This window comes from Tamandua tetradactyla, chromosome 2, assembly GCF_023851605.1.
Source record: "Tamandua tetradactyla isolate mTamTet1 chromosome 2, mTamTet1.pri, whole genome shotgun sequence".
In the NCBI taxonomy this organism is placed as follows: domain Eukaryota; kingdom Metazoa; phylum Chordata; class Mammalia; order Pilosa; family Myrmecophagidae; genus Tamandua; species Tamandua tetradactyla.
Genome location: NC_135328.1, coordinates 205359683 through 205386837, shown reverse-complemented (window position 1 = coordinate 205386837; position 27155 = coordinate 205359683). Strand labels below are relative to the sequence as shown.

At 34.6% G+C, this 27155-nt stretch overlaps 1 protein-coding gene across 18 annotated transcripts in view; it reads right to left on the bottom strand.

The window, feature by feature from the left end:
* The window catches only part of EIF4G3 (eukaryotic translation initiation factor 4 gamma 3), a 373254-nt gene that overhangs the window by 148153 nt on the left and 197946 nt on the right, over positions 1–27155 (bottom strand). For 14 of the 18 annotated variants that reach the window (XM_077150955.1, XM_077150957.1, XM_077150961.1 and 11 more), the window contains 2 exons: positions 9458–9566; positions 3953–4789 (listed from right to left, as the gene is read on the bottom strand). In XM_077150955.1, the coding sequence (XP_077007070.1) occupies positions 3953–4789; positions 9458–9566 (946 nt within the window). The remainder of the gene's footprint in view (positions 1–3952; positions 4790–9457; positions 9567–27155) is intronic. The other 4 variants (XM_077150956.1, XM_077150959.1, XM_077150965.1 and 1 more) reach the window with 1 other exon arrangement.

The following is a 27155-nucleotide window of genomic DNA, read 5'->3' as shown; positions in this document are numbered from 1 at the left end:
CTTACATAAAGTCCCGAGACTCTTAATTAAGTCTAAGTTAGTTCCAGAGAGTGTTTCTCCAAGCTCTCTGATAAAGTAAATAGAATTCGCTTTAGAAAAGACTTGCCCACAATCTATACCCAGAGAAATTTGCTGAAGGTCATTTCACAAAACAAATGTATAAAATACACAAAGAAACAATATGCTATGACAAAGGGACAAAATAATTGGAGAGATGAGAACTATTTTTCTGCCCAAATAATTTCAAACAGATTTATATGAAAGATAATAAGAAATAAAATTAAAAAAAAAAAAACAAAGCATTGTGGTTTTCATATTTTTTGTTATTTTAAAGAGTGGAAAAATTCATGTTACATAACATGCATTCTTAAAATGGTACAAAATGAGTTTCTGGATAATGAATGGGATTTTGTGTAAGTTCTGAAATCCTTTCTTCCTAACCAAGTACACAGAAAACTATAAAAAAAGACTCCTAAGACTTCAGGGACTCATCCATTTAATATACAGTTTTTGCACAATTAATTATTGAAATGATTATGTGGAATAAGTCATCAAAAGTCTGGCTGATTCCTGAGGCTTTTTGGAGTACACTGAAGATATATATCACATTCTCATTTTACAGGGCTTGCTCTTTAACACTTAAGCATCCAGAATTACTGTATTTTGCTCCACTGAGGAGTATGATCTAGAATAGTTAGAAGAAATTATTTTCCAACAGAACTAAGGGAAGAGATTATATCCCTTATGTTTAACTTTTTTTTAATTTTTAGCAATTTTAATTCATTGCATGAAAAATTACGAATGACAAATGCACTCAGTGACAAAAAAGGGCAACTTTTTAGCTAAAACTACAAAATAAACTGGTTTTCTGAAAATATATAGGAAAACATTTCAAATCATTTTCAAAATATCTAAGTGGCACACTGATCTTCAGAAAAACTTAACTACTCTGCAAAAATTTATCTTGAAATAAAAATGAGGCAAAATTAGTGTTATAAAAGGGTTATTACATCTGTCCTTGGTGTCAGTGTAACAAGACTGTGATTATCTCATGAACCAAGGTGACACAGAAACAATTTGGAGAGCACATGGCCATGGAGACCATCCACATAACTGTCCATATCAGACTTTGCCATCAGATGACAGCTTGGACAAACAAGGTTCAGTATCAGAGGTCAAATGTTTTATCACAGTTTTTCAAATAAATTCCAAAAGTTGTTTTTCTGTACAGCCTACCTTGTGACTCATTTTGACTATCTTAGGTGGACTTTCATTTGTCTTGATTTTTTATCACTGTTTAAAAATCTTCAAAATAGATTAGTGAGGCCTATGACAGTGCCTATCACACACAGATATAGCCTATTACTGCCTCTGAAAACACTGTCACACCCTCCTTGACTGCCACTGTGTGGTCTTCATAAAGCATTTATTTGGGAGCTTACTCATAAAGTGTAGATCACTTCATGTATGACGTTAAGTTATACTTTAAACAAGTTTCACTACACCAACTACTGTATGTATGTGTGTATTTTATGCATCACTACTACCAAAAGCAGATAGTCTCTGAAGCCAGTTTTGAAGTTTTACATCCTTGGGCAGAGACAATGAGAACTATTCTCAAAGGCCAACACCAAAAGACTGATATCCAAATAAAACTGTTTTCTATAATTTATTAATATCTCAAAGTAAACACTGTAATCTTATAGTTCAGGTGCAAATAAGATTACAGTCATTAAAAATATAACTACTTTAAGCTGGATATATTTAAAGAGTCCAGGTAATTTTAATTTTCACTGTTAACCTTTGTGGCAACATAACATTAAAAATACCAGAAATGAAAGCATCAGGAATGCTTCATAATTTAAAAATGCTGGAGTCATATTAGTTAATAAGATTCATTTACTGATGGTTTTTGAAGAGTGAAAGACGTAAAGGGAAGTAACAGTACTTTTAGTGCCTTTAAAATACATTTACAGGTAAAAAATAATGGGATTAGAAAGATGCAAAGACACTTTATCTTCAACACCACCAACCTCTATCTCCTCCTCAATTATGTTTGGTACCTATATACCCTTTCTAGGTAGCCTCTGGTTTACTACTGAATAATCTATAATATTACTAAGTTGCTGGTGACATATTACTAATTCTAAGAGCAACTCTTTTTCAAAATATATACGATGGTATAGAGATTACTTAACCCAAAAGTACACATCTATCTGTAAATCTGTTGCTGGGCCACTATCTTGCAGAATCAGGCCGCTATGTAATAAACTACTCAAAGGTAAATGAATGTCAGGGATAAATGGAAGTACGATTTTGGTGCAGAGTTTTGTTAGTACTTATTTCAATTCTCAGGTACTAGCTTGGTATCTTTGACTTGCATGCCCTAGATTTGTAGTTTTTCTTTCTGTTATTTGTTTTTATATTTTTAAACATCTGTCTTCATTAGTTTCTCCTGTTTCTTGAAATACCACATCACTCATTGTTGAATGACAGCTGACAGATAAATGAGAGGAAGCAATGAAGAATCAAATAAATTACTGTTCTTCGATAGGTGTTCTTTGGGGGACATTCACCTATAATATCTTCAAAGCTAAGATTGTTTTTGTTTCAAAGGGTAACGGACAAAAAACCCCAGCTAATTCATCTCCCTGGGAGAAGATTCCTAAAACAGTGGTAGCACTATGAATACTGATGCCAATAGAAGACATCTATTTGAGGGAACAGGTGATTTACAAACATTTATGATAAATTTCCTCCTACCATAACATTCTCGCACTGTTTGCTTTTCTGCTCTGGTTCAATGTGTTGAAAAAGGTATGCTACCATTATAAGGGATCATCACACACAGCTCACAGACATTGATGACGAAAATGCTTCAAGAACTGAGCTGGGAAGGAAATCCATATCTTCAAAGTAGGGATCAGGTTTTTGAATGGAACTGTGTCAAGTTTCCATATCTATTACACAGTCCAAAACACGGATAAATACTGAGCCAATATATACTGAGGACCAGAACATATCCTGAAGGCACTCATTTATAAAACTGCCTGACTCACATAATCATTACTTAACCTGATGGGTATACAGAGAGCAAATAACACACAGCAGCTCAACATTAAAGAAGATAGGCTATGCTGACTAATCAAAAGCCAAAAAATTTCAGTATTCTTATGGGTTACTGACCCTAGAACAGTTGAATAGCTGAGAGGTCTCAGATAACTGTTGATTATAATTATAAAAACCAAATGGTCATTCCCTACGATCCCAGGTAATGACATTAAGAAGAATTAATTTTGGATTGGGAAGAACATAACACTTCAATCATATTAATGACCACATAATAATTTACAGGAAAAACGCAACTGCTCTAAAAGCAAAGTGAGAGAACATTAAACTTATCTGTGAGTTCATCAGAGAGAATCTTTGTATTTTAAAACTAGTCATAATATGTAAACCTCTGACATGCTAATTGCTATTTTCTTAAATCCAAGAGTAAAGAAGAGGTCTTACATAAAGGAGAGCCTTTAAGTTTAGGATTGACTGAGTTTTAAAATTCTGAGAAGACAGGACTGATTAATCAGCATAGATTATGCTGATTTTGCATAGACTATGCCAATTTTTATTGGTTTCCAGCCCCAAAGCAACAAAATTAACCACTAAGGAACTGATTTAGATGAATAAGGCAAAAAAGAACATGCATAGTGACATATACCTTGGAGACATTTGTATATTTGAAATTTTCACTTGCATTTTTAGACAATGGAGTTACTCTCTTGTAGGCTGCACTAAAACACAAACACACCATTGAAGAAACCACATTAGGAATTTCAGCATTCATTTGATGATTCTGGAATTCAAGGACAGCAGCTGATTAAAAACTATCTCAACCACTCTTCCTTCTTCACGTTCAATAAGGAAGCAAAATATTATTAATGGCAACAAAGCTTACCTGAGACAGTGCATTTTCTTGAATTTAAGTTCTGAGAATCCAGAATCTCTTCTGTCTGCCCATCTGCTTCTACTTCTATTTTGTTTTGAATCTCTTTTGCATCTTCACTAAGGCAAGTTCTTGTGCTCTCATCCTCCTTTAAGACTCCTTGGACTGTGGTGGGAGCATTAGGAATAACAATGCCAGTGGCAGCAGCAGGAACAATGACTGAACTGGAAGGAGGCGAAGCTGGAGGAGTTGGAGGAGATGGAGAAAAGGAAGGAATTGTGGAAGGGGTGATGGAAGCTGGAACACACTCCACTTTCATTTCTTCTGGTTTTTTTTCCAGAATCTCCAATTCAAGAGTCAATGGCAATACCTCCTGTTTTACTATTTCCACAATGCTCTCCGTGGCTTGTAATTTTTCACTAACTCCATTCATTTCATTAATTAGATTAGTACTAGAAATCTGTGGAATATCATTAGGTGCTACACTACAGGATTTCTTGCATATACCATCAATTTCATCTGTTGGTGAGGGGTCTGATGTTTCTGCACAAGATGTAGGGCTGCATATAGGAACTGTGTCCTCTTTTGGGGGTGAGAGTTCACATCTGTCATCTATAGACGTGGTGAATACTGGCTGGTTACTAAGAGTAGCAGAAGTGGGGGAAGTAATAGTACTACAAGCAATTGGAGAAACAGTGGTGGGTGACGGAGGCAGAGGAAGCTCTGGTGTGGATTCTACTGTAGTAGTCTCAGACGTCTGGCCTGCTTGTTCTTTCTTCTCCCCACCAAGGACTAGCCTAAGGACTGGGGAAGGAGACTTTAATACTGGATCTGGTTTTGGCTTCTCTTCTAGGGAAGAAAAAACAAGAGTTTTAAAAATAATTCTTGGACCATATTGATTAGTTCTTTTAATCTCTTACCCTAAAATCAAAGGCAGCAAAATAGAGGCCAAAATGTTAAGACTTATTCTACTACTCCGAAATACTGTCATTTTTTTTTCTAGTTATACTCACTATTACTTGATCTACTAACCTAAAATTTATTTTGGCGGAAGGGAAGGAATCAATTTACCAAACGACCATGCCAAGATTACAATGGAACTGCTCATCAAAACTGAAGCTAAATCATTTTCGGGATGGGAACAGGGTTTTTCTTTAAGATAGGGAAACCTTCTCTCTACCATATGTTGGTCCCTGTGGAAAATTTTTCTACCGGGGGTTGACTACAGTGGCAGGACACTACAAGGGCAAATAACCGGGGATTGAATTATAAAGAAATTGACCTCACTTTTTATTCTATATATTGCTGCATTGTTTGGAAATTTTAAAATGAGAATGTATTACTTGTATAATTTCTTGTTATGAGAAACTATCATAGTCTCATTTATTATCAGTAAAAATTTCAGGTTATTGAACATAAAAACTGAAGTGAGAAATTAAGATTTCATCCTAAAAAGTGGTATATAAATAGAAATGACATAACAGCTAAAAATGGAAAATTATTTTGTGCCTTCAAATGTAAATTAAAAAATTAAAGGGAAATCAGAGTTAATACGGAGATTTTAAAAATACTATTAAAAAAGGAACACACTATATACGTGTTTCAGAAATATTTGAGAATATATAAAATGTGCATGTATATGTGTGAAAAGAGAATGAGAGTAAGAGAGTACACAAGAAATTGAATACCATAATAAAGGTACCAGAAAAATATAAGAAACAAGGTAACAAAAATTTTCATATTTTTAAATTCCAGGTAAACTGGTATGTGATTCATCCCTGGGAGAATGAAACCAAAGATTTAGATTGGTTTTTGGCCTTCTGTTTCCTTAGCACAATAAACAGACTTCACTCTAAAAATAGAGACTTATATGAATAAGTTTACCAAATGCAAACAAAAATTATTAACAGTATTGAAAGATAATCTAAACTGCAAAGAACTCTATTTTCTCTCCCAGAACCTTTATCCATCATTGACAATGAGCCATTACAAGAAATTGTAGCTAAGTAAGTCTGTCAATGAGCATATGCTTTGTTAATCGGATAAATAGGTGGTAAATATTTCCATTAAACTGTTAAAGCTTTATTAATTTACTGCAACATGTTTCACTTACTGGCCCTAAAATTCACTTTCATTTGACTGTAGAATCCAGAGCTTCTAAAACTGGACTCTGCCTAACATTGACTGTAGTGGGTAAAATAAGAACAATAGGCTCTCACTGCCAAATCCCTCAAACTAATTATCTTTTTTATCTTTTGCCAGAGCAAAAGATAAAAATATTTTAAGTGAGGAAACATCTCATGAAAATAATTTCCAACTCAATAGAATAACTGCTACATGGCATCCCTAGATTACATACCATTAAGAAATCACAACAGAATAATCCTCTTATGACAATGATGACGCCTAGATATAGTAAATTTAAAAACAAAAAACTGAATGCCCCAAAAACCTTATTAGCATCAACAATCTAGTAAGAGTTTAGCACTCAGTGGTTAATTCTGGGAATCAAAATTTCTGATAGGAAAAATCAAAACAAAGCCGTATCTAGGACTGATAAAATTCTATATACTTTTGAGAAAAATCTAGTAATAATAATAAAAAATAGAAAGTGTTTTGACAGCTCTGCATTCTGAGATAAAAGTCCCTTAATCCACTCATGAAAGGATTACTACAGAAAGCTAGAAAACACAGTACAGTGGATCTTAATAATGAACATTAATGTCCGCTCGAGACGCTTTTACTCTAAAGGATAAGCACTGTAGATCCATGACAGCCTGAAATCTAATATATTACTTTAAAAATGCTTATATGCCAGATTATCTGTAAGAATTAGTGAGAATTCCAACTTAAAAAAGTTTTCCTAAAGAAATGATCATGAAAAAGAGAGCAAAGAATATATAAGGCAACATTATTTATAATAGCAATCAATCAATCAATCAATCAATAAAAGGAAAGAAAAGGAAAAGATCTAAATGACTAACAATAAGGGAATTTTCAAAGAAACAATGGCCTGGGTATATACAATGGGATTTTATGCAATCATTTCAAATAAGCTTTTAAATTAATATTTAATGACATAGAAAGTTGTTAATAATAAAAGACATGTTTTGTGGTTTGTTTTATTTTTTTGTTTAAAGCAGGACACAAAACTATATGGAGAACCTAAACTCAATTTGGTAACTTAAAAAAATACATCATATATATGCACAGAAGAGTCTGGGATTACATCGTTTTTAATAATGGCTTCATCATACAATAAGGTTATCAAATATTTTTCCTTTTTGCTTACCCATTCATATATTTATAATAAGGAAAATACTGCCTTCTTTTTTATGCTCATATAGTGGGGGAACCAACTGCCTACATGAGTGTTTTCTGGTTGTCACAATGACTGAGAGAGGCCAGGAATACTGAATGTCCTGCAATTTGAGGGACAGTTTCAATTGACAAATAATAGTACTATCCAAAATGCCAACAGAGCCCCAACTGAGCCACACTGCTAGGAATGGTTTAATAATAACACAGCTTGCTGAAAAGCTGCTATATGACAGGTGCTTTCAACTAGCACTCTCCTAAAGCACATAGCAAATTCTAACTTCTGTTTAATTATGTAAAACATTGTATCCTAAACACTTTGGACTGACTGCACTTTCTGACTCAGGCAACAGCAATCATTCAAACTGTCTACAAACTTTCGACACCAAACGAAGATGTTAATTCATTCAACAGTTTTTCTCTATATAAAACAAGCCAAAATCTCCACTGTGTCTTCATAAAGTACCGAACACAAGGGAAATGGTGCATTTGTTTGGAACCTCCTCTTCAAGGAAACATTCCACATGTTCACATAAAAAACTGTGAGAAGACCAGAAGTTTAATAATTGCAGCTAACATTTATTAAGCACTTATATGCCAGGACTTGGGTCTAATGTCATATATACTGATTACTTTAATTCTCACACCCACCATTGGAGTACGAACTATTATTTTCTTATTATACACATGGTGAAATTGAGGGTTAGACATTAGGTCACAGGACCAAGATCATATAAATAGGAAGGGCTGGAGCATGGACATGATTTCAAAGCTCACATTCTTTCAATTCCGGAAACAAAAGTGGGGTGGAAGGCTTATGGAAATGTAAGTATTTAGGAGAATCAAGCAGGTGGGAGACTTTGAAGCCACAATGAGATTCTTTCACCAGGGCAAACCCTCAAGTAATGACACTACCATTCAGGGAGAAATCTGATTGTTTCTGCTGGTTATATAATGATCTTTGAAAACAATACATTTTTGTACCCTACTTTATTTTCAAAAGGAATCTATAGTTAAGAAGGAAATTTAGAAATTTCTTAACTGTAAAGAAAAATCCATTTTCATAAAAGATGGAGAGTCCTTTCTAATGTTATTTGAATTAAACACATTTGACTAAAAAGAAAAAAAATACTCTGAAAACTACTGACAGGCTACGGGTAGAATTAGAATTACAGTGGAAATAACTCCAAAGAGTTACTTATGAGCTGTATGAAATATATTAAAATACAAGTTTTTCTTTTGTCAATGTAACCTGACACATTTTGCTATTTATCCATATCTATTTTCTACATCAATTTGAAATTCTGATTTTATTATTCAAATTTCCACTAAACAACAACAACAGAAAACCAAAAATTCCACGTACTTCCATCTGGAAATTTAGGGCTAAATATGACAAAATGCAAGGGTCTTATAATTAAAAAAATCTTAACATTGTCTTTTACAAAATAACTGCAAAAGAGATCATATTGTCCTTAGGCAGGTCAGAACTATCGTCATAGCATGCAATGAATTTTTATATCTTGGCTCAGCTTCAGATAAAGATTATAAACAAGCTTACAGAGAGGATATACATGTATATTTTAAACATTTTTTATTGTGAAATATATATACAAAAAGCAATAAATTTCAAAGTACATTTTAACAAGTAGTTATAGAACAAATTTCAAAATATGGTATGGGTTACAGTTTCACAAGTTCAGGTATTTTCTTCTGGATACCAGTATCTCCAAGGGCATCAACTAGTTACATCCCCCTACCCCATAATGTAAACACTCCTTTTCAAGAAGAAGTTAGAATGATCATTGCCCAAATATCTCTAAAGTTTGGGAAAAGAATCACAGGAGGAGTTGTAACAGAGAAGATAGGATCTAACAAATGAGTATGGACTACTGAATCATTATATTGATACTTCTCTTTAGTCTCCAATGTTTTTGAGCAGCTAGAAGGAAATACCTGAACTTGTAGAACTGTAATCCATACCACATTTTGAAATTTGTTCTATAACTAGTAGTTAAAACGTACACTGAAATTTATTGCTTTATAATATATATGCTATATTTCAAAATAAAAATGTTTATAATAAATAGTGAGTATCTAAATGATCCTCAGATGTTTTATTCTTATGCTTGAATGAAGGCAATGTAATTAATAAAAAAAAGAGTAAAAGTAAGAGGGACGTAAAAGTCATACACAAACCTTGCTTCTGGTTGCTAGCTGTAGTGACAGGAGTGCTGGCAGCAAGATGAATGCTCTCCACAGTCCCATAAACCACAGGGCTGTGCTCGGGAACTTGGCTGGGCAGCTGCTGCGATTTGAAGTACAAAAAAGGGTGATAATGAGCGTGCGAACATAAAAACTAGCAACATGGAACCCAAGCAAGTGAGGAAGACAAAGTGGGTCAAGATATTACAAAGTAAAAAAAACAAAGCAAGGGGAAATTATAGAGGCCAATTTAATAAATTCAAAGTACAAGGAAAGACAAAGAAGGGAGGGAAAGAAGCAGCAGGAAAGGGGAAGGAAAAGAAATGATTACTATTAAACATAGGAAGAGAAGAGAGCACAACAGTCATTAATAAAATTCATTCTTCAGTGTTTCTTCTAAGGACAATGAGACTTTTCAATCTAACAAGAGATCTAACAGCTGAGAGGGAATTTTTTTAACCTCCCAGTTAAAAAACTACCTCATTTTTAAGTGAAGTGGGCAACTTCACTTACAAACTATCTAGCAAAGTAGTTTTCCTGGCAAAAGCAGGTCAATCAGAAAATACGATGGGTTTGAAACCAGTTAATAATTTAAGAAGACAGTACTGAAGGATGTTTCCTGTTATTTGTACATATAATCACACAGGAGAAATGCGACTTGGAAAATATCTAGCAAGGCTTTCACCTTAAAATGTCTTGATGTTCTGGGTCAAACACGTTATCTTTTGAGAGATAGAAATTTGAGTTTAAAATCTGGCAATTCAGAGGTATGAGGAATCTCATTTTCAATCAGCCAGTATATTGGAAGCAAAAATGCCCGTCAAAATCACAGCAAAGCAGACTGAGAAAATTGCAGCTACTGTTCAACTTAGAGGGAACAAGACAATGACACTCATTCTACACCACATTCATTCAGGTTGAGGGGTACACAAAACAAAGCAGTCTCTTTCCTCAGAGGTCTAAGGTCATTTTTGGTAGCTATAATCTCCTACATTCAGTTCTGTCAGGCTACCAAAGCAGAGCTTCCTGTACAATTGTTTTTCTTTTCTTTATTATTTTTTTATGCAGGGGAGGAATGTAGAATATGGATGATTTTCAGTGGATGGGGCCAGTTAAAAGTGAGGATTAATAAAACGTATTTTCAAGTCAATGAACCTTACTTAAAGTCAGAATACAAAATGAAATATACCAGTTTGGATATGTATCATTCGTGATGATGGATGCCATATCAATGCTGTTCAGAATATACAATACGCAATTTATAACTGATTATTGATTGTACTGTGTAACAGAGAGGAACAGGGAAACAGTCATTTCAACTACTCATTAGACCATGTAAGTGCTCATATTTCACAATTCTAAATGAAGACTATTAAAATTTTATTTCCTTTTATAAAAGTGAAAAGAATTATTGTTTTCACTTTGAATCATGAACAAATAATTCAGCAGTACTGCCATGATTACTCTACCCTGAATCTTCAGTTACAATGAAAAGAAAAATCATTATCAGAATGGCTTCATAAGTATAATGAAAAATATTGACTCAATTCATTTTTACTGGCTGAAAATAGTTCTGGAACAAAGGAAACACGCCATACTATTTAATATTTAACAAACAATTTACTATCTCTAGGAAAGAGAGATTTGTTAACTGTGTCATTTACCAGAAAGGAGGAAATTTTACTATAATTGTCTAGTAAATTAATAATAAAAAAATGGGAAATTGCTAAAAGTAGGTCACCAAAATGACATCTATAAATAGGGGTGACACCTACAACAGTAAAAGGCTGTATTGTAGATCAGAAAGGTTTCAATCTAAGTTTAAAATGCCGTTAAATCTATTAAAGAGACATGCAAAAAATCAAATTTTTAAATTAAGGAAGAGGCATTAAAAATTTATATACAGCAATTCATAAGAAAGGAGTAATTTCTCAGGTTGGTTAAGTCATCATTTCAAATTCTAGTATCCAGGATACTCTAAAGATCTGCAAAATGCTGGGGAGATACTTTCTCAGTTTCCTCAGCTACAAAATGAAAAGGAACTGAAGATCCTACAGTTTCTTTCAGCTTTAACATTCTATAAGCCTCCAATAGTATCATGAAAATGATAACATATTAACACAGACTATAATTTAATGTCTTAATCTTGTTTTAGATTAATTAGGTTAATCTAACTCAAAATTTAGCCTAAACTTTAATTCCTTCTCTTCTAATGAAGTAACTCAACCATAAACAGTCCATTATAAAGGAGTTCCTTTTATTTACAAAGCACAAATAATGAAGCCTTATTTTATCTAACTGGTAAGTCAGAAAAATCAAGCAACACACTGAAAACTGTGACTCAAAAATCAATAAATGCTATATGCATACAAAGAAATGAAGCTTTTGAGTAGCTAGAGAATCTAAATATATGATCTCATTTACATTGCTGAAAACAAATTTAAAGGATTTCAAAATCACTGAACGTTAAAAAGATTCACTATTGGGAGGAATGAAATTTGATGAAATAACTCTGGAAGAGTGATCAGTGTAAAACTGTAATAGGATTCAATAAAGATGCTCAGAGGAAATTGGAGTGAAAGGTCAGGGTCTCTTTTCACAGTTACAACAGTTTATAATTACATCAATGTAAAATTTTCCCCAAAAAACTTTTTCCAAATCAAGGCTGTGATGGCAGAAGAAAATAAAAACAAACATTTTTAACTTTTAAACTAGAGTGATAAGGGAGTTTAAAGTATGGTACATATTAGACTACTGATAACGTCTAAGAAATGAATTTCCTTTATAAATTCTACTCGGGAATCTACTCTGAAAAGATTTATTTATTAAATTTGAAGTACTGGTCTCAAGGAATAATGGTAGACCTGGATTCAAATACTGGAGGAGTTAGTTCACCTTTTTCAAAAGAGGGCCTACCTGTTGGTGCCAGACTCTAGAATGCACAGGCAAAACAATCTGGAGTTGGCTATCCTTAAAACATGTCTTTCTGCAATTCTAAACTCATCTGTCTTTCTGCAATTCTAAATTCATGTCTCTTTACACAGATAACATTGGTTCTGCCTGGAAAGGCACCACCTTCCTTTGCTTTCTATTTTAAACTAGTGCATCAAGAATACATAAATATGGAGATAGTTTTAATAGTCAGCAAACTATGGCCCAGGGGTCAAAGAGAGCCCACCACTTGTTTCTGTACATCGCATGAGCTAAGATGTATTTACATTTTTAAATGGATAGAGAAAAAAATAAAAAGAACAATTTTTCTTAAAAACTGTAAGTATGAAAATCATATGAGATTCATATTTCACTGTCCATTATTTATGTTTTATTGAAACAATCATGCAGATTCAATTAGAAAGAAAGGTCAAGGTTAGGGTTACAAATTGTTCATGGCTGCTTTAGTGGAAACAAAAGGCACGGTTGAGTAGTGGCAAGAGACAACATAGGGCCTGCAAAGCCTAAAATATTTACTAACTGATCCTATGTAGAAAAAGTTTGTAACAGTGATATAAATCATTTGAGAGAAAGCCAGAAAATCTAAATGTAAGCACGAAGTTGATACAATTTTATATCACTTTAAGAGGAAATTTAAATGCTTCATATTTTATTATTCCAGGTCTCACTGGTTTTTTTTCAAAGTACCATCCAAAGACTTTAAAATAATCCTTGTAATAAATATATTGCACGTTTAACATATATAAACTCTCAGTATAAAATTACAGCCACCATGAGAAACATTATAGACATCAAGAAGCAAAATAACAACATACCTAAGGACACTAGGAGAAAGAACCAAAACTTGCCTCTTTCATATGTAGGAGAGAATTCTCCCATATTTATTCATTAGAAAGAAAGGCATTTGTGTATTTCATTGCCTTAGAGTCTATCAAGTACAAAACACTGAGAATCTACTAACACCTAAACAGACAACATCCTTAGAGTCATGGAACTTATATTCTATCAAGGGGAACATATTAAAGACCAAACTGAAAAGCTAACTGCTTAATTAGTATAGCTATAAATGTTATACTTGAGTATTAAGAGTACAGAGATCTAGGGTTCTGACTTTATATGTGTGTAAGGAGGATTTTCTGAGTAAGCAACATTTAAGGTGAGCTTCAAAGAACCAATGTGAATGTAGATATATGAGAAGGGGAATGTAGGAGGAAGCATTTCAGCCAGAAGGAACGGCATGTACTAAGGCTCTACAATGGCTTTAAAAGGAAAAGTAAGATGTGATCAGTCAGCTTGTGCAAGGGGAACACAGGTGCTAGAGGCCACGGTGTGAAATAAGTCAGGCAGGGGTCACACAAGGCAGGGCCTCATAGGCCATATCAAGCAGTCTAGTCTTTACTGTCACAGCAATGGAAGGCCACAAAAAGGCTTTAAGCAGCAATATGACATAGTCATATTTGTGTTTTAGGAAGATCCTTCTGACTACTGGAGTAAGGACCTGAAGAGAATATAAAGAGTAGAAACAAGGACACAACTTACAAGATTTGTAGAGTAATTCTAGGGAAATAATTTTGATGATAACAATGAATGGGTATGAATGGATTTAACTTATATATGGGAAGTAAACTGACAATAATAATTGATAAGATATGGTGGAGCAGGGCCAATGCGAAGGAGTGGGCTAAAAAGAAAGACATCAGATTTCTGACATATGAGATGGTAACAGCCACTGAGATAGGGAACACAGGAGGAGACATTCTGATTTGAGGGTCAGGGTTTGAGGCAGAGGAAGACCATGAATTCAAGTTGCAAATCTGAAGCTCTTGTAAGACACCTGAGTGTAGCAATCAAGTAGAAAGTAGGATATATAAGATGAATTTCAGCGAAGTTACTCATTACATAACAAGAAGATATGTGAAAAGAAATAAGTAAAACTACATCTGGACGGGTAGTGGTGGTGCAGTGGCACAGTTCTCGCCTGCCATGCCGGAGACCCGAGTTCGATTCCCAGTGCCTGCCCACGCCAAAAACAACAACAACAACAAAAAAACAACTACACCTATTCACAAGATTATATGACCTTATATATAAAAATCCTAAGGGATCTACTAAAAATTATTAGAACTAATAAACAAGTTCAGCAAACCCATAGGATTCAAGATCAATACACAAAAATTAACTGAATTTTTATACATTTGCAATGAATAATCCAAACATGAAATTAAGAAAAAAAATCCATTCACAATAGCATCAATAAGAATAAAATACTTATAATACTTAGGAATAAATTTGACAGAAGAAGCATAAATTTATATACTGAAATCTACAAAATACTGTTAATAACAGTTAAAGATACAAGCAAGTGGAAAAACACCCCATGGTCATGGATTTGAAGACTTAACATTGCAAAGATTGCAATACTTGCCCAACTGATCCATAGACTCAATGCACTCCCCATCAGAATCGCAGCTAATTTCTTTATAAAAAAAGACAACATGATTGTAAAATTCATATAGAATTACAAGGGACCCAGAATAGCCAAAACAACCCTGAAAAAAGAATAAAGTAAGGACTTATACTTCCTAATTTAAAAATTTACTTCATGGCGGGCCACGGTGGCTCAGCAGGTAAGAATGCTTGCCTGCCAAGCCCGAGGAAGGACCCGGGTTCGATTCCCGGTGCCTGCCCATGTAAAAAAAAAAAAAAAAAAAATTTACCTGAAAGTGATCACAATCAAGACAGTATAGTATAGGCACAAAGATGAAAATATTATAGGTGAAGGGAATAAAACTGAAGAGTTAAAAAATAAATCGATACATTTATGGGCCACTGATTTCTTTCAAATCTTTTTAATTCCTGAATAATATTTTAAAAACATTTTTTATTGAAAAACCTTCACACACACAGTCCATACACAGTATATAAGCAACGTCTCACAATATCTTTACATAGTTGTGTATTGATCACCATGATCATTTCTAGAACATTTGCATCACTCCAGAAAAAGAAACAAACAAAACCTCATACATCCCATACCCCTTACTCCTCCCTCTCACTGATCATTAGTATTTCAATCTACCCAACTTTTTTTACCCGTTACATCCCCCCCCATTATTTATTTATCTTCATCATTTTTTTTTTAACCCATCTGCCCATACCCTCAATAAAAAGAGCATCAGGCAAAAGGTTTTCACAATCACACAGTCACATTATGAAAGCTATATAGTTACACAGTCATCTACTCGAATCAAGCCTAGTGGAACACAGCTCAACAGTTTTAGGTACTTCCCTCCAGCCACTCCAACACATCATAAACTAAAAAGGGATATCTATATAAAACATAAGAATAATCTTCAGGATAACCTCTCGATTCTGTTTGAAATCTCTCAGCCACTGAAACTTTATTTTGTCTCATTTTTCTCTTTCCTCTTTTGGTCAAGAAGGCTTTCTGAATCCCATGATGCTGGTTCCTAGCTCATCCCAGAAGTCCTAATCAACCTATTTATACCCCTGGGATTCATGACCCATGTAGCAGGAAGGGTAGAGAGTTCACCCACCAAATTGGCTTAGAGAGGCAACATCTGAGCCACAAAAGGTTCTCTGTGGAGTGATTCTTGGGCATAATTTTAAGTAGGCTTAGCCTCTCCTTTGCAGGAATGTTTCATAGTGGCGAACCCCAAGATCAAGTACTCAGCTAATTGAATTGGTTGTCCCCACTGCCTGCAAGAATATCAGGAATTCCCCAGATACAGAAGTTAAATATTTCCTCCTTTCTCCCCAGTCCTCCAAGGGGACTTTACAAATACTTTTTTTTTATTCTCTGCCCAAATTACTCTAGGATATACCGGGGCATTACACTAATCTGTACAAACTAACAAGATCTCATGCCCTATTCAAGATTCCACCTGATTATGGTGTTTGAGTAAACTGATCATACATGTTAAATTAGATAATGCACTATCCAAAATATAAATTTTGTACCTCATGGTCCACTGATTCTTTTACTGCAGTGCTAAGACAATTCAATGTGGAAAGAAGAGTCTTTGCTAAAAATGGTGCTGGGACAACTGGATTTTTCCATTTGAAAGCTGGAACATTACCTTACATCATATTAAAAAAACTAACTCAAAATGAATCAAAGACCTAATAAATAAGAGCTAAAACTATAAAACTGGTAAAAGACAACATAGGTGTAAATCTTCATGATCTTGGATTAGCAAAGTATTCTTACATAAGACACCAAAATCACAAGGGACAAAAGAAACAAAAAAATAAGTTGGACTTCATCAAACTAAAAACATTTGCGCTTCAATGGGCACCAAGAACATGAAAACACAATGAAAAGAATGGGAAAATATATTGCAAAACATATATCTGATAAGGGACTTGTGTCTAGAATATAAACAAAACATTCACAATTCAAAAATAAAAAGACAATCCAATTAGTAAATAGGTAAAGGATCTGAATAGACATTTCTCCAAGGAATATATATACAAATGGCCAATAAGTACATGAAGAGAGATGTTCAACATCATTAGTCATCATGGAAATGTAAAACACAAACACAATGAGATACTATTTCACACCCACTAGAATGACTGGAATAAAAAAATTCAGAAAATAAGTTTTGGTGAAGATGGGAAGTAACAGGAATCTTCATACACTGTTTGTGGAAATGTAAACTGGTGCAACCACCAGGGAAAACAGGCTGGCAGCTTCTCAAACAATTAAACATAGAATCACCAACTAACCCAGTAATTCCAGACCTGGGGAGGTATCTGTAATCAAGAAAACTGAAAATATATATCCACACAAAAACTTACAAATGAAAGCCTGTAACTGTAATATTCATAACAGCCAAAAGGTGGAAACAACTCAGATGTTCATCAATTCATGAATGGAAAAATAAAAGGTGGTGTATTCATATGACAGAATATTACTTAGGCAAAAGAGGAATAAACTACTGAAAAATGCTACAACTTGGATGAAACTTGAAAACACTACACTAAGTGAAATAAGCCAATCACAAAAGTCTACACATTATGTGATTCAATTCATATACATGGCCATAATACAGTAATGTATAACAACAGAAAATATACCAGTTGGCTGCTTAGTTGGCTCATCACTACAGTATAAAGAGGGAGGGTAGTCATCAGGGAAATGTGCTGGGTCAACTGAATTTTCCCATTTGAAAGCTGGAAGGTTACCTCACAGCATATAAAAAAAGTTGGCTAAATGGCACAGTGTCTCTTTTTTTTTAACTTTTTAAATTGTATAATATAACATATATACAAAGCAAAGAAGGAAAAAAGCAATAGTTTTCAAAGGACTCTTCAACAAGTAGTTAAAGGACAGTTCCCAGAGTTTGTAATGGGGTACTATACCATTATTGCAGATTTTTTCTTCTAGCTGCACTCAGAATGCAGTAGGACCTGGTTTTCCAGTAGCTGTAAACAGTTTATTGTTTGGACTGTGCTTAGAGTAGGGACAATAAATATACCACCTGAATGGCTTTACCCTGCCTTTCTTTTGCCATGCCAGAAATGCTTACTTTATTGCAGTTTCACTGAGCCCATGTGCAGCCTCCTGTGTACCCCATGCTTTGGAAGGTGGAGGGGGTGGGATAATGGGGTGGTGGAACATATTTGCCTCCTCTACTCTACATGACATCATCTTGGGAAACAAGGAAGAGAAGGTGGTGAGTTGCTCTTTGTTTCCTTCTCCCAACTCCACCATCAACACTAATGTATTTCCCACTTTTGACTCATCTGTTCAAAATGACAGGAATAACCATTAAGTGATGGAGAAGACTGTGTATTACTTATCCATTTCTGAATAAACATGTGCTATTCTAGAAAGAAAAAGAAGACACTGGGTGAGCAGGAAGAATTTGAAAACATGCAAAGAAAAATAACAGAACTTTTGGAAATGAAAGGCACAATAGATTAGATTAAAAATTCATGAGATGCATACAACAGCAGATTTCTAGAAGCAGGAAAAAGGATGAGTAAGCTAGAAGACAGGACATACAAAATCTTACAGACAGAACAAGAGATACAGAAGAGAATGAAAATGTTTAGCATATACATCAAGGGTTACCTAGAAGAAGAGAAGGGAAAGGGGCAGAAAGAATGTTTGAAGAAATAATGGCTGAAAATTTCCCAACTCTTAGGGAAGATAAAAATCTATAGGTCCAAGGAGTGCAAAGTACTCCAAACAGAATAAATCCTAACAGGCCTAATCTGAGACACACACAAATTAGACTGTCAATGGCCAAAGACAAGCCAAGAATTCTGAATGCAGCAAGAAAAAAGTAATCCATCACATACAAGGGATGCTAAATAAGACTAAGTTCCACTTTATCATCAGAAACTATGGGGCAAGAAAGCAGAGGTGTGATATATTTAAGACACTAAAAGAGAAAAGTGCCAGCTAAGAATTTTTATTCAGCAAAACTGTCCTTGAAAACTGAGCAACACTACATGACTCATGACTTTCAGGGGTGTAAATCTCCCTGGTAATATAGGACTTAAATCTGGGGGATGAGCCTGGCCCTGGCACTGGGGGATTGAGAAAGACTTCTTGACCAAAAAGGGGAGAAGAAACTTCATGAAACATGAAGTTTCAGTTGCTGAGAAATTTCAAATAGCGTCAAGAGGTCATATTTATGCTTTTTTAGATATCCTTTTTCAGTTTTTGGTGTATTAGAGTAGCTAAATGCCTGAAACCACTGAACTATAATCCAGTAGCCTGGATTCTTGAAGATATAAAGCTTTTACAATGTGACTGTATGTGGTGGTTTGAAATTGTTATGTACATCAAAAAGACATGCTCTTTTAATTCAATTTTGTGGGTGCAGACAGATTATGTGGAGGACTTTTTGATTAGACTATGTCCATGGAGACATGACCTCACCTATTCAAGGTGGGTTTTAATTAAACTTAATGGAATCCTTTAAGAGGAGAACATTTTAGAAAAAACTCAAACACAGATGCTTGGAGATGCTGAGAAAGCTGTTTGAAATCAGAAGCCTGGACAGAAGGACAGATGACAACTAATGCCATGTGCCTTCCGATATGATGGAAAAACCCTGGAATCAACTGGCCTTTTTTGAGTGCAGATTGTATCCTCTTGTTAGGGCCTTAATTTGGACATTTTCATGGCTTTAGAATTGTAACCTGCAACTTAAAAAAATCTCCTTTGTGCCTATAGCCCCACATGAAAAAGTTAGAATGGCCATAGGCCAAATACCCCTAAAGAGAGGGATAAAAAGATCAATAGAAATGGTGGAGTTATACAGAGAGGATAGGATTTCACAAATGAATATGATTACTGAATCATTAAATTGATTTCTCTTTTAGTCTCCAGTATCTTAGAGCAGCTAGAAGTAAAATCTAAAATTGTGGAATTGTAAACCATGCCAAACTTTGAAATATGTTCTACAACTAATTGTTGTGCTGTGCTTTGAAATTTACTGCTTTTTTGTATATATGTTATTTTTCATGAGAAAGAAAAAAAAAGTCAGTTGTGATGATAAAAAAATATTTATGCCTTCTAGCCTGCCATATTTTGGAATAGTTAGAAGGAAAAATCTGAGAGGATCATATGGTAGCCCAGGACAAACTTTGGGATCTGTCCTGTAACTACTTGTTGAAGAGTGCTTTGAAAACTACTACTTTTTTCTTTCTTTGCCTTGTATATATGTTATATTATACAATAAAAAAAGTTAATAATATATGACACTGAGACCTGTTCTCTATATGTACTTGCTATTATTATTAAGCTTTTTGCAATATAGTTTGATATTGGGTTGAACGAAATGAAATGAAAAAACAAAAAAACCCTTTATAAAAGTCAATCCCTTTCTGGTAAACTGCATTGCTGTAATTTGAGCAAACCGAAATACTGTGTGATTGTGAAAACATTGTGACTGAACTTCCTTTACCCAATGTAGACAGATGAGTAAGAAGACAAAAAATAAATAATATGGGGAATGTGGTTTCTAAGATGTTTTGGGTGTTCTTTTTTAAGTTTACATTTATTTTTATTCATATTTATATTGTTTATGAACAATGAAAACGTTCACAAACTGATTATGATGATGAATGCATAACTATATGATGAAATACTGAACCACTGACTGTATACTTTAGATGATTATATGGTATGTGAATATATCTCAATAAACAACACTTTTAAAAAATGAGGGCAATTTAAAACTATCCATAGATAAAAGGTGAGAGAGTTGGTCAACAAGGGTCCTGCCCTACAGGAAATAATAAAGGGGAATTATGTAGGCTGAAAAGAAAAGTCAGAAGAGAATGTTTTGGAGGAAAATAGAAATGAAGATTAATAATAAGGATGACTAAAAGTTAAAAAGAGAGATAAAATTAAGATATGACATTTAAAAAACACAGGATAAAAAGACTGAATGAAGTACTGTCTTTAGAGTAATAACTTTGAATGTTAATGGATTAAACTTCCCAATCAAAAGACATGTATCGGCAGAATAAATAAAAAAGAATATGGTTCATCTCTATAGACTCTATAAGAGGCTCACCTTAAACCCAAGGATAAAATTACAGTGAAAATGAAAGGCTAGTAAAAGAAATTCCACCCAAGCAGTAATCAAAAAAAGAGCTAGGGCAGCAAAACTAATATTGGATTTTAAATGCATAGCTCTTATAAGAGACAAAGGACATCATATGTTAATAACAGGAGCAATATACCAAAAAGAAATAACAATCATAAATATTTCCTGATCTAATCAGGGTACTCCAAAATACATGAGGCAAATACTAGCAAAACTAAAGGGAGAAATACATGTCTCTATAATAATAGTTGGAGACCTCAACTTACCACTTTCATTAATATATAGAACATATAGAGACAAGATCAATAAGGTAACAGAGAACTTGAACAACATGATAAATGAACCAGAACTAAAGCAGACATATACAGAACACTGCACCCCAAACAGCAGGATATACATTCTTCTCAAGTGCTCATGATCATTCTCAAGAATACACCATATGTTTGGGCACATAACAGGTTTCAATAAATTAAAAAGACTAAAGTTATACAAAGAAATTTCACTGATGATAATGAAGCTGGAAATCAATAACAGGCAAAGAACTAGAAAATTCAAAACTACAATGGAAGTTAAACAACAGACTTTTAAACAATAGGCAGATGCAAGAAGAAACTTCAAGAGAAATCAGTAAATATTTCAAGACAAATAAAAATAAGAACAAAAAATACCAAAATTTATGGGATGCACTGAAGGCATACCAAGGGGGAAATTTATAGTCCACATTAAAAACGAACAAAAAGCTAAAATCAAAGACCAAACTGCACACCAAGAAGAACTAGAAAAAGAAACTAAACCCAGCCACGCAGAAAGAAAAAAATCATAAAGATTAGAACAGAAATAAATGAAATTGACAACAAGAAAACAATAGAGACAAAAAACAAAATAAAAAATTGGTTCTTTGAGAAGACCAATGAAATTGACAAACCCTTAGCTAGTCTGATGAGAAAAAAAATAAAGGGAAGATGCAAATAAATAAAACCAGAAAAGAGAAGGGGGACATTACTGACCACACAGAAATAAAAAAGATCATAAGGTTATATGTAACAGCTATATGTCAACAAATTAGACAACATAAATGAAGTGGATAATTTCCTAGAAACAAAAGAACAAACTACAATGACTCTAGAAGAAATAGAAAACCTCAACAAACCAATCACATGTAAAGAGACTGAATTAGAATTCAAAAACCTCCCAAGAAAAAACAATGAAAATAGCTAAAACTGAGAGTGTTGACATACTGTTGACTTTGGACATTATACATGAGTCCCAGTAGATGGAGATGGCTGAAAGATGCATTGACAGAGAAGTAGACTGATGAACAATGGTGTATACATATGACCGAACATTTTGCTGCTATAAAAACCAATGAAGTTGTGAGGCATGCAATGATGTGAATGAACCTGCGGGATATCTGTTGAGGCAAAATCAGCCAGAAACAAGAGAGCAAATATTGATGATCTTATTTAGAAAATATTTAAAAGAAAACTGAGGCCTAGATTGTAAGCCATTATAACAGTCACATTCAACCCGGAGCAGTAATTATTATTTCTGGATTTTGAGAGGCTGTTATATGTAGGTATAACCTGGTATTCACAGATAAGAATGAAGTTGACCAGGTTGGGATTAAGGTAATTCAGAAATCAGGGGTAATGAAGACATTGTCTGTATCTGAGAACATACTCATTGAGACCAAAGGAAGAAAGGTTCATTTCGTTCAGAACCTAAATTGTCTATAGCACATACACATAATCTAGCTCAACCTGTCTAGATAGATCATTTAAACAATCCAAACACAGGGAACCCAGAATAAGAATGAGAGCATTTAATCTTGCATAGTTTAAGTAATGTCTGGATACACCCCAGAGTATATAAAGCAGATAATCAAAAAGTATTGGTAAAGTCCCTTGAGGGATAGGAGAAAAAATAGGAAACTACTAAACTGTATCACTGGGGAAACCCCTGATACTGTATCAAACATCTGGGACAGTGAAACCAATAGGTCAAGCCCTTGATGTTGAGGCTTGCACTTGTTAAGCTTAGGTATATAGCTGAGAAGCTTAGCCTCCCTATAGGTATGCCTAAGACTCACCTCCAGAGGATCTCTTTTGCTGCTTAGACGTGGCTTCTGTCTTTCTACGCCCAACTCTGCAAGTGAAACCACTGCCTCCCCTGATACATGGGACATGACATCTAGGGTAAAGGTCTCCTTGGCAGCTTGGGAGGTGACTCCCAGAAATGAGCCTGGCCCTGGCAAAATGTTTCGGAATCAACAAAGCCAACCTGACCAAACGGGGGTAAAGAAGTGCAAAGGCTGAGAGTTCAAATAGAGTAGAGATTACTCCAGAGGTCATTCTTATGCATGCTTCAGTGAGACATTGCTACCTATCACAGCTTGCCGAACCTCAACCAAAACCATTACTGCTAATCCTAAAGAACACCTAGGGCATTATAGAAAATTCTACAAAGTTTCCATTAAATAGGAAACTTTCCAGAAATCTCTAACCTCCAGATGGGTCCCTGGACCAGTTGAGCCCTAAAATGCAGAGGGGCCAGCCTCTCCAGAACATCAACTAATTCCCATCCCACTATATCAACAACAGTCCCTTCCAACATGAAAAAGTTAAAATGGGCATAACCAAATACCCCTAAAGAGTGGGAGAAAGATCAAAGGTGATGGTGGTGTTATACAGAGAAGAGGGTTTAACAAATGAGTATGAGTGCTGAATGAGTACCCTGATATTGCTTTGTTTCCAGTGCCTTACAGCAGCTCAAAGGGAAAACCAGAAACTGTTGAATTGTAGACCATACCAAACTCCAAAATCTGTTCTACAACTAACTGTTATAATGGATGTCAAAATTTATTGCTTTTTTGTATATATGTTATTTTTAACAAAAAAGAAAAAACAGCAGGAAGAGTATAACAGAGAAAATGAGATTTAACAAATGAATATGCCTACTGAATTATTATATTGATATTTCTCTTGGTCGCCAATGTCTTGGAGCAGCTAGAAGAAAAAAAAATTGTGGAACTGTGACCCACACCAAACTTTAAAATCTGTTCTATAACTACTTGTTAAAACGTACCTGGAAATTTATTGCTTTTTGTATATATATTTCACAATAAAAAAAGGTTAAAAAAAAATCTCAAGAAAGAAAAGTCCAGAACCAGATGGTTTCATAGGTGAATTCTATTACTCATTCCAAGAATTAATACCAAACCCCTATGGACATTTGATCTTTGATAAGGCAGTCAAGCCAACTCACCTGGGACAGAACAGTCTCTTCAATAAATGGTGCCTAGAGAACTGGATATCCATATGCAAAAGAATGAAAAAAGACCCGTATCTCACACCCTACACAAAAGTTAACTCAAAATGGATCAAAGATCTAAACATTAGGTCTAAGACCATAGAACAGTTAGAGGAAAATGTAGGGAGATATCTTATGAATCTTACAATTGGAGGCGGTTTTATGGACCTTACACCTAAAGCAAGAGCACTGAAGAAGGAAATAAATAAAGGGGAACTCCTCAAAATTAAACACTTTTGTGCATCAAAGAACTTCATCAAGAAAGTAGAAAGACAGCCTACACAATGGGAATCAATATTTGGAAACGACATATCAGATAAAGGTCTAGTATCCAGAATTTATAATGAGATTGTTCAACTCAACAACAAAAAGATAGCCAACCCAATTACAAAATGGGAAAAAGACTTGAATAGACACTTCTCAGAGGAGGAAATACAAATGGCCAAAAAGCACATGAAGAGATGCTCAATGTCCCTGGCCATTAGAGAAATGCAAATCAAAACCACAATGAGATATCATCTCACACCCACCAGAATGGCCATTATCAACAAAACAGAAAATGACAAGTGCTGGAGAGGATGCGGTGAAAGAGGCACACTTATCCACTGTTGGTGGGAATGTCAGATGGTGTAACCACTGTGGAAGGCAGTTTGGCGGTTCCTCAAAAAGCTGAATATAGAACTGCCATACGACCCAGCAATACCATTGCTGGGAATCTACTCAAAGGAATTAAGGGCAAAAACTCAAACAGACATTTGCACACCAATGTTTATAGCAGCGTTATTTACAATTGCAAAGAGATGGAAACAGCCAAAATGTCCATCAACAGACGAGTGGCTAAACAAACTGTGGAATATACATACGATGGAATATTATGCAGCTTTAAGGCAGGATAAACTTATGAAGCATGTAATAACATGGATGGACCTAGAGAACATTATGCTGAGTGAGTCTAGCCAAAAACTAAAAGACAAATACTGTATGGTCCCAATGATGTGAATCGACACTCGAGAATAAACTTGGAATATGTCATTAGTAACAGAGTTCAGCAGGAGTTAGAAACAGGGTAAGATAATGGGTAATTGGAGCTGATGGAATACAGACTGTGCAATAGGACTAGATACAAAAACTCAAAAATGGACAGCACAATAATACTTAATTGTAAAGTAATCATGTTAAAATACTGAATGAAGCTGCATCCGAGCTATAGGTTTTTGTTTTGTTTTGTTTGTTTTGTTCTTATTATTATTACTTTTATTTTTTTTCTCTATATTAACATTCTATATCTTTTTCTGTTATACTGCTAGTTCTTCTAAACTGATGCAAATGTACTAAGAAACGATGATCATGCATCTATGTGATGACGTTAAGAATTACTGATTGCATATGTAGAATGGTATGATTTCTAAAAAAAAAAAAAAAAGGTCAGCACAATACTGCCTAATTGTAATGTAATTATGTTGGAACGCTGAATGAAGCTGCATCTGAGCTATAGTTTTTTTTTTGTTGTTTTGTTTTTCTCTTATATATTTTTCTACTTTTTATTTTTATTTGTTTTCTCTCTGTTATCACTTTATTTCTTTTTCTGTTGTCGTGCTATTTCTTTCTCTAAATCGATGCATATGTACTGAGAAATGATGACCATACACCTATGTGATGATATTAAGAATTACTGATTGCATATGTAGAATGGATTGATTTCTAATGTTGTGTTAGTAATTTTTTTAATTAATAAAAAAAAAAAAAGAAGAATAACATTTCGTGACTGGTAGCAGGAATCTCAATAAAAGATTGTTGAATAAATAAAGGAATATATCAAACCATGGAAAAAAAAAAATACCAAACCCTGCACAAACTCTTCCCAGAAAACTGAAGAGGAGGTAATGCTACATAATTCATTCTATGCAGTCACCATCACTCTAATACCAAAGACAGATAAAGATACTATAATAAGGGGAAAATCCATGTGATTAGGGCAAGATGGTGGAGTGGTGAGGTGTGGAATTTAGACTGTCCTCCAGGGCAGATAGTAAATAGCCAGGGACTGTATGGAACAATTGCTGGGGGGACATCAATGACTGGACACACACTGCACACCTCTCTGGAAGAGGTGGAAGGGCTGAGGTTCCACACAGAACCGTAAGTCAGACAAGCCATGGAGGCTGGCATCCCTTCCCTAAGGGCATTGGCAGGCTGGTTCCCTGATGGGAAAAAACTCAGAACATACTAGGAGCAAGGAAGGTAGCACAATCAAGCTCCAATCACAAAAGTAATTTACAAATTTGGAGCATTGAAGATAGGCCCTGAGCACAAATAAACCTGGAATAAGCACTACAGAAACCAGGAGTTTTAACTCAGCAGAAAGAGAGGGCAGGGCTAATGGAGAAAGCGGGGTGGGGGGGTATATTTTGAGTTGAACAGCACATAAACTGGCAGAATGGATTAAGAACAGGACTCATCCATATGCTGTCTACAAGAGATTTACTTTAGAACCAAGGACCAAAACAGACTGAAATTGAAAGACTGGAAAAAGATATTACAAGCAAACAACAACAGCAAAGAGCAGGGGTAGCTCTACTAGTATCTGACAAATACAAAACAATCGAAAGAAATAAAGGACAACTATGTATTAATAAAATGAACAATTCATCAAGAAGACATAGAAATCATCAATATTTATGCACCACACCAGAGTGCCCAAAATACATGAGGCAAATGCTGACAATATTGAAGGGAAAAGTAGACATATCTACAATAATAGTGGAGACTTCAATTCACCTCTCTCATCAATGGACAGTATATGTAGACAGAGGATCAATAAAGAAAGAAATCTG